General features: G+C 37.8%; 1 protein-coding gene across 1 annotated transcript in view; it reads left to right on the top strand.

Moving 5' to 3' along the window:
• Positions 1-903: 903 nt before the first annotated feature.
• BICC1 (BicC family RNA binding protein 1) overlaps positions 904-9648 on the top strand; it is a 1908684-nt gene continuing 1899939 nt past the window's right edge. The window contains exon 1 of the mRNA XM_044056407.1: positions 904-1661. Coding sequence (XP_043912342.1) covers positions 1466-1661 — 196 coding nt within the window. The 5' untranslated portion in view covers positions 904-1465. The remainder of the gene's footprint in view (positions 1662-9648) is intronic.

The following is a 9648-nucleotide window of genomic DNA, read 5'->3' as shown; positions in this document are numbered from 1 at the left end:
CAAACACTGTTTACTTCTACTCACTTTGAACTAGGAGAAATGGGACTCTAGGACAGTTCTATTTTGATAGCTTCTGCATCAGTTTATAAGTTGATTTTTAAGTCAAACTTCTATGCAGCTCTTAGAGGCCATATATTGGGTAAAATTGGGTTATATTGACTAGGCTTTTAAGGGATCCTAAGCCATTCGCCTAGTAATCTCCTATGAACCTATGATGAACCAAGGAGCAACAATAGTCAATTGAGTGCTTTTTACAGTACCTACTAAACAACCAAGAGGCAGCAAACACTAAACAGGCTATTCTAGAAGCACGGTTATGGGTATTAAGTTATATGCTATTTGAAGGGTGTAGACAAGCATACTCTTTGTACTCCAAGTACATTTTTTTTCTGAGCATCACATCAGTATGGCTTTTTTTTCAGGACATATTATGTCTACAGCTGTGCAGATGAATGCCTCCAGCAACAGGAGCAATACTGCTAACCTAAAACAATATCTTTAATAGTTTTAGGGGGAACAGCTGAAGATGTTACTTACGTTTACTAAGTGCTTGGGGGACAGCATTTTGAGACGTGTCCATTTTTAAGTGATAGGTATTCGGGGGGGGGGGGGGGGCAGCACGAAGAGCTTGTGAGTACTAAGTGGAAATTGCTTGCTACACCATAAAAACTAGCAACTACGGAGCTATTAAAACCAGTGTATTAAGAACACGTGGTTAACAGGGAAAAACAATAAAATATTAACTGCACCGGATGGTCCAAATAAATTGCAGCATCTGTAAACGCACCCTTGTCTATGATCGTTACGAACCCACACAGATGTAATTAACGATATTCCCAAACTTGCTGGCAACCTAGAAAATCAGTATTTGCCATTTGTACAACGATAACGGTATAATGAAGTTGATTGCCGTGTTTTCTTTGCTAGCAGCTTGGTTTCTTTTAAGAAATCATATGTCTCTATTAAATCAGTCTGATTCACTGTGATAAAATTTGTCAACGCCAAAAAGAATTAAACATGCATTCAAGCAGTGGCTCAGGTATACTTGTTTTGGAAGAGGAAAGGACATTCATTTCTTGCATCTGGTACTACATCTGATGATACCTTATTGACCTGCTTATCCTTCCAAATTTTTACCGGCACTACTTTGCGAAACTTGGACGGCGGACGGATGTGTGTTTGAGATATGCGATTCATTGAAGCTAAGACTGTTCAGTTGGCGGAATAAGATAGTGCGTTAGTGACTTAGTGTTTGGGATTAGGCAGAAAGTGTAGCAGTATGGGATACGGATATTAAAGGTGAAGTATTTTTGCCTTGCTCGAAGCATGTGGATGGTTGGTCAGCAGCACCGTTAGTAGGAGGTACGAAGCTGACATATTGCTCTGGAAAACTTGGTTTGGTACTTTTACTTCTTACAAGGCGGCGGCACCGAGGGTACTCTCTGACGGGGTCCGGACAGGCGTGATGGCAGCTCACTGTGATTCTATGAGCGGATACATGCAGCAGTCAGACCCGGGCTCTAACAGTGAACGGAGCACCGATTCGCCGTTGCCTGGCTCTGAAGATGAATCTAGCGGCCCTTCTGTTGCCACTAGTGATCCTGAGTGGACTGAGGATAGATTCCGGGTGGATAGAAAGAAGCTTGAAGCCATGTTGCAAGGTAAATAATATGCTTTCCCCCCTGAAAAAATAGTGTAGCTTGACAGCGAAGAATAACCGCGTTTTGTTTTTTTTTGTATTTGTTGTGTGAAGTTATCTTCATGTATTTGGCAGTATCAAGTCACCAACATGAAGTTTTTCCTTTTCTCGTCCACCAGTGCTGAAGCTAGTTTTATTTTGAGGTCATATTTTTATTTTTGTCTGTGTGTGTGCTTAAAACTTCAACGGGTTAGTTTGGTCAGGCTAAGCTGCTGCAGAACTGGAGGAATGTTAGGCAAACTCTCCTTTCAATTTAATTTGAGATTGAGCAGCGTAGTGACCATGATAACGGACGTTGCTAGAGCTTTACGTTTTGTGCCATTTATTGTACCACTTTTTGGCAGAGTCTGTGCTTGTAAATGTACGCCTTTTAAACATGCCCATTATTATGTCTAGTTAGTAATGCGACATCCTTAAAATGTGGAGAAAAAGATTTGAAAATTATTATGTTGAGTACATCACACTAGTACCAAAGCAATGATCTTCCAGTAAACGGAGGCATCTGGAAAAGTGCTTTGGGAATGATGATCGGTATCCTACCCTAGTTAACAAGTTATTAAAATGACGTGCTGTCTTTCGTCAGTTTAGATTGTTTGTTTGAATGAGCTGTATTTTGAACGGGAAACTCTGCTGCTTTTGAGTTGTAATGTTAATCTGCATCCCATCACTGATGTCATTCGCATCCAGTTTCTGTGAACAACTTCCTAAGTGACTAACTTCATAAGGAATACATCATTCTCCAAGTGCTCAACAACTTCCTGTAATAAAACTTACACGTATGATTTTTTTCTGAAACCATTTTCTCAACTTTAGCGCCTTGTATGAATGTTACAGGAGATGACCTCGCTTACAAATATTAATGCAAAACAAAATGTAACTTTCACTTGTGGGTGTTTTTCCTACTGGGTGAAGTGTTGCTTTTGGTTTATAAGACTCTAGTTGGCTACATGTAATTGTGAAAGGTAAGCAGGATTAAAGACCATGTACGTATATTTATTTTAGGAGTCTTTATGTAGTATATTAAAAAGGAACGAACATATGTACTTCATTTAAGGTTTATTTTAAGAGTAGTAATTTTGAACTTGGTATTTTGCTGTTAGTTTACATAGCCCTGGTTGCTTCAAGATATTTTAAAATTCAGTGGTGGTGTTTTGTAACAATTTATCAATCCCCACAGACATTTTGGATAATGTTGCCTATATAATGGTCGAAAGTGTTTCCCTATTCAGCTGATCTTATTTGTTTAAACCTCCTCTTTATTTCCTTGTCCCCCCTTCAAGTTTTAACATGTTAAAAAAAAATTGTGCATTTCGTAGGAAACAGTCATTGCTTATATGGTCAATTCAATAATAACTGTAAACTTGTGGTATTCATGGGTAAACAGTTTGCAGCAGGGTAGCAGAATGTGAATGTGCTGAATTGTCAAGGGTATTTTTTTAAGGACCACATAAAAAGATTTGATGGTGATTGACATGCCAGAAGTAGTTTAAGCAGTTAAGTAACTCTCTTTATAATCATTTGGTAGTTAGCTAGTCACATGTGAGCAAACATCTTGCATTTTTGTCAAGAGTAAACAGTCGTATCTCTTCACTTTTAAGCACAAGAAATCTGGATAAAAACTTTAATGGGGGACAAGTTTAAATATTGCTCTTTTAAACTTTAGAAAGTTCTTGGATTAACATGATTATTGTTAGCCTGCAAGTCCTGGAGAATATGAAATCAACCTCAAATGTGCCTCATTATTTAGTGATGTTGCCTAAAAAAAAACAAAAAAATACATTTTATGGGGAGCAGACCAAATAAAGGAGACAGATTTGACTGAGGGGTATGAACATGACTGGTTTGAAGTGCATTTATGATTTGGAGAATTCTTTGTGTCTCTGTGTTTAATTTTGCTCAGATGTGGGCCTGTACTACTTTTAACAAACATGGGGTGGGATGTGGGCTGTTTTTCTAATGTTTGTTGAATTTGGTGATAACCCTTTTGATTGTAGGAGTTGAAGGCTGTAGTAATGGTGGAGAGGTGCTGTCCTTCGGGCTCCCATTAAGTCATGCAATGTGCCATTCCATTTGCATGTGTATGATATCTACTGTGGCTTACCAGGAACAGCTATTGGCATAGCACTCTGTTTCTATTGACCCATCACTTCTGTTCAGAGGGAAACCCACTGCTGGGTCATGCTATCCTTTCTTCTCTGGTTGATATGTGATCTTGATGCAGATACACAGATGTCTTGTGCGACTTTGACGTCGTCAGTGGAGTCTCTTCAGTTGTACTGCAGATTTTAATCTAGACATCAAATTTTCTTTTCTTTTGTTCAAGCAGTCATTGGTATACAGGTGATCTTTATATTTAATTCGTAAGCATGGGTTTAGCTATACTTACAATGTTAAATGTTTGAAGATGGCTCGGAACAAATGAAGACAAAATATGTACAGGATGTGAATCCCTTTTTGTGGTTGTGTGACTAATAAAATACTATAGTAATTGAAGTGCGGGTCCTCTTAACTAGGCTCGTATCCCAGTTTGTTTACTCATTGCTATATTGTTTTGTGCAGATGTAAACAAAACAATTGTGTTCATTAACAGGACAACACTATATGCAGATGTAGCAAAAAAAAAATGTTGTACTGCTGATAAGGTCAGCAACTTGGATGTTGCCAGTTGATGCAGAATATCAGTCGTGGTACATTTCCTGATGAACAGTCATTAGTCTGTAAAGAGAACTATAAATGGGAGTTTAGATTTTGGGAGACAATGTTACATTATCTCTGTAATATTGCAGCTAAGGATGTTTGTGTATCTGTATGTCACATTACTGTAGCATCTGCTCCCAGAAGTGCAGCTGGGGGGGAGGCCAGCCTTGTCATCTACAGTATGAGCGAGAAACTGGTTCAAAACTTTTAGTGCTCATCAAACAATAATGAAAGGGTATAACTGAGCAGGCTCTGAGGAAGAATTTTTTTTTTTTTTACTCCACTGTAATTTCATGGAATGCAAGCATCTGCAGTGATGAGACCATCCTGTCTAAGGCTGTTTTGGTTATTTTTAAAATTCATGTTTTATGGAGTAGTATGTCTTGTAGTTCTCTTTGCTTCCATGTATTGGGATCCCTTTCTTTCTAAATTAAGTCTCGTTACAGAATATCTGTTTTCATTGCTGGCTAAATCGGATGACCCATTGAGATATGCAAATTCAGTAAAATAAGATGTTGGTACAGTATGTTGGATGGACAGCATCATGTAGATGTTTAGCAGATACTCAAGTGAGTGTAAAGAACAATATGCCGGTTTGCCAGTTGTAATATGAACCCCTTTTGACATATTAAAAAGTTACCAAAATGAGAAGTTTAAAGCGGTCTTGTTTCCTTTTTAATCTTGCTACACACACATTATTGTAAAGTTAGTTTTAGAATTTTTATTGTAAATTTAAATTTATTAGAGAATATTTTTTATTGTAGTTGAACATTTGTCACCCTGTGGCACAAAACCTACTAAAAGGCACATGGTAGAATACTTTACTTCACCTGTTTTAGCTCATTGATAAATGCAAGCCCCTTTGATCTGTTCCTTATATAGTCCTGTTGCTTTCATTATCGTTACTTATACTCAATCCAAGCACCCCCTCCCATTTTCTTTTCTTTGCCATCTCTAGGTTTCCTATTACTTGTTTTGTCTTCCTTAGTTTAAGGTTAGGACCATGCACTCTTAATTTTTCTTAGAATGTTACATTACTATCAGATCAGCACTTGTTACCAAATTATTTGACTTTGCTGGTATTCTGATTAAATGATATAAATACAGGTCAGTGTTTTGCATCTTGTCAGTTATTGAATGTATTTTATTTTGAAAGACCAGTTGTAGTCTTTAATAAAATAACAGACTGAAAGAGTACATGTCCCCGTAGGGATTTATTAAATATCCTACATTATAGCTATCTTCTGGTGGGATTGGTGACAGCAATGTCCATTACATCATACAGAAGATAATATGCAATTTTTTTTTTTTGCTCTCAGATTTGTACTGCTTTTGTAATGGTGAAGATGAAAATGTGCTTGTATCTGCAGTGTTATAGCAGGTGCTTGAGATCTGTATTGTTAAGTCCTGTAGCATAACTGTAAATTGCAGATGTTCCCATTAACAGTATTGCAGGTTAGTCTTTGTAAGAGGAGGCTGTGACACTACTGGGAGTCTTTTGCAAATAATGTTTCAATATGTTTTTCTTTCCATCAGTTACTGTACTACTTTTTAAAAATTGTGTGGTATATTTAGATAACTGGAGAGAGCAAGTGTGTGTGTGGTGCCAGTTTTACTGGAAATATTTTATTAGTTCAATTTCACTTTGACTTTTAGGCTGAGTTACTGTTTGAGAAAGGTCACACTGCTGTGCTAGGGATACAAATATCAAGTGCATGCCAATTTTGAATTGGAGAGCCTTCAGGTTGCAAACAAACACATGATAAACTTCTATTTTCACTGGTTGGTAGAATCGCATGCAGAAACTGTAAGTGGTAAGCGTGAGATATAGTAACTGGCTGGTGATTGCCTATTAACTTGCTCTTGCTATTAGTTGTGTGAGGAGTTTCCTCGGTACATGAGGTCCTGGACATTTTGGATCTCTAATTGCACACTAAGCAAGACTGAGATCTCCCCTCAAGTCTGTAAGATGCTGAATAAAGGAATAGTACTTCTAACCCTTCTTTGTAGCAAGACTGAGATCTCCCCTCAAGTCCTGTAAGATGCTGAATAAAGGAATAGTACTTCTAACCCTTCTTTGTAGCTTCAAGACTTTGTGCATTGTCTTTTGACTTAAGGACATTTTGGGGGTCATTCTACTTGTTTAGTGAGTTGCAATCCAAAGGGATGGGTGTTCTTGATAATCAAGATCTGTGTAATTGTATGATTACCTGTTTAGACATTGGTCACATTCTTTGGAAATTTGGCTAGGCTAAATAAAATGATTTCCTGGCAATTATTGTCATATTGCAGTCAAAAGAGAATGAGATAATCCAACTACCTAAATCCCTAAATATATATATATATATATTATTATTTTTTTTGTGTTGAAATGGTATGTTGTTTATACAGTATGATGAGGTAATAGGTTGTCTAACAAGAATGATGCTACACTTTTCAGCATTTAGTTTGAGCCCATTTTAGTATACAGTGTCTTACTAGGATGTGTGTTCTGGAGGGATTGGGTGTTTCAGGGTGATTAACAGTAACCCCGTCTGTGAATGTTGTTAGCCAGAGGTACAGGCTGTGTGTTTGGAAACCTGAGAAGTTCTAGCACCAAGCCCTGAAGGGACAGTAAGTACAGATCATGGCTTGGATGCCTGTGTGAAAATGAAAGTTGTAGAATATCTAATAATTGTCTATTGTAATCTATCCAAGATAAAGTAATGCCTATTATGTAACAAATTAGATTTTTTTTCAGGTCAGCTGAGTTCAAATTTAGGTAAGCAACAGAAATAAACGTGTTTTGTATGTGGTGTATCTAATGAGTTCAAATGGTCAGAAGTGTTTTTGTGTCTCTGTTGCCAGTAAACCTAAATTTTTATTACGGCTATAATTTTATTCTGGTGCCATATTAATTTTTGTTTTTTTTTCTTTATCTTGTAAAGTTAGCCGTTTCTGAATACACTTAATACACAAAATAGCATTTCTGAAGTTCATCAGACATATTTAATGCAATAAGTGGATTCATACAAGTTTTAGAGATTTTGCAGTTTGGTAAGACACTATGTAAATGTTGCACTGCTGTGTTTAAGCATGCAGTTTGACTAAGAGGAGACAAACCCTTCCTTCTAAACTGTTGGCGTGCACTTAATGTAAACTGCATAAATAGGTAAAGATGTCCTCGATTTTTCAAATGAGGAAGTATGACTACCAAAGGCAAAGAAAGGTTGTATAAATTTGTATGTGGCAGGGGCAGTTATTTGCGTGTGTGTAAGGGGGGTATTTCTTGTAACTTCAAGATACTATGATGAAATATTTACGTGAGTGTAACTTTAGGCTATGTCCATCGTAATCTGCAGCTCTGCATTGTAGAATGCATGCCCATTTTTATTTTTCGTTTTACTTTGCAAAGCAATTGTGAAGTTGTTTACAAGTGCCTCAGTGCGCACCCCCCCCCCCCCCAAGAGGCAACATCTTCTTAGGATCTACAGAAACAAGCCTTTATGGAAAAGGTCTATTGGTTTTATTGTCCTGCCCATGTACCTCATGAAAACTAAGGAAAAATGCATGTTGCTGCCCAACAAGTATCTGACTTTTTATTTTTTAGCAGATATTTATGCAGGAAGACTTAAGAATATTACTTCAAATCAAATAATTTGATTTTTATGAAATGGCAGTCTGCTAATGTGTGCAAATTAGTATGACAGTTTTTAATCTTAAGCAGATCTGCATTGTGGAAAAGTTAGCTGAAGCAGCAACACAGTGCTGTCAAGTGAAAATGTGTAATTTGGAACATTAGCGGTGTCATTCACCCAAAATATTAGCAGTGCTTCTAGTAACGGCATGTTATAGAAACAGCATATTTTCTATGTGGAATATAACATTCAAACATAGACTGCCACACTATATGACAAGGAACACTTTCACAGGACTGTTCCACTTTAGTTTCTGTGGAAGTTTGTTTCCCCTGTAGAAATGCAGGTGCCTTTTCAATTCTGTTATTTGCTACTTAATCATGTTTTGCCTTTTTGTCAGAATGGCTTGGAATGTACTGTAAATCTTGCAACATAAAACAGTTGTCAAAATATAAATTCAGTTGGCCAGCGCAGACAGTTCAAAATGCTTTTTTTTTTTTATGTAGGCTTGATACTGTGTGATCACACAACATTGCCATGGTTGCAAGGAACAGCTGATGTCCTATTTAGTATGTTTTGTTTTTTCATCTTTGTTATGCTACACAAACTTTGGAACTGCTTAGGGACTGAGGCTTTTGGTTTTGAATTTTACTTGTTCAGGCAGAATTTCAATTTTAAAATGTCCTAAAATCTCGCACACTTGTGCATACACACATATGGGAAAGTTGTTGGGCAGCTGTCAATACTTTCATACAACTTCCAACAAAGTTGGTATAATTACACATTTTTAGTTGGAGCGTGTGAGAAGGTGTGATGGCACTTTATGGTTTTGTAGGACTTTTTATCAGAATTCATGACTACTGCCACCTAATCATTTCTTTAGTACACTTCAGTGACTTTTGCTTGACATCTCCACTACTATGGGCTCACCATTCATGTAGTGTGCAGGCACATGCACTAAAGCAATTACACTACACTAAGTATTCTGGCAGCTACATTTATACACAGTCATTAAAATCTCCCAGAACTTGTATTTGGTGAGACAGATATGTGGCATAGATGGATAAATCCCTTTTAGTATATGGCTCTGGAATCTAGGGTTCATTTGGCTCTGACATCTAAGGAGCTAGCATAGAGGAATGGACATTCCCATTTTGTGGTGGTGTGTTCTGTGGGGAAGGCAAAGGGGATAGGTCATGGGGGGGGACATCCCCCAGTGGAAATAGTGGTATAGCCCCTTCTAGGACACCCTAAGGTTCTAAGTCAACCCCAACCTTAGAACAGAGTTAGCCCGGGGGTAGGAGGAGAGGCTGATAGACCCGATGATTGGAGGCAATGGGGGCACTGGGGTTTGTTATGCTGTGGAATAAAATCCCGGTCCATGTGAGGCAGAGCACCTCGCTGGCTCTGTTCAAGAGAAATCTTGACCTGTGGATGGGAGATCGTAGGTTTACCCCGGGAATCATCTCTGTGTCACTGCAGGACAGAGGCACAACAAACTAATGGGTACAGTATTTTTTCATATAAGGGGTGGCGTAAGCCACAAAACTTTGAGCTAGGCTTATAAATGCCTTGGGGCAGATAGCCTAGTATAAACCTATGAACCAAGAACGTGAAAAATGTCTTCGGGTGTAT

This window comes from Protopterus annectens, chromosome 14.part0 (assembly GCF_019279795.1).
Source record: "Protopterus annectens isolate FY-2018-M chromosome 14.part0, PAN1.0, whole genome shotgun sequence".
Taxonomy (NCBI): Eukaryota; Metazoa; Chordata; order Ceratodontiformes; family Protopteridae; genus Protopterus; species Protopterus annectens.
This window is presented reverse-complemented; position numbering and strand designations above follow the sequence as displayed.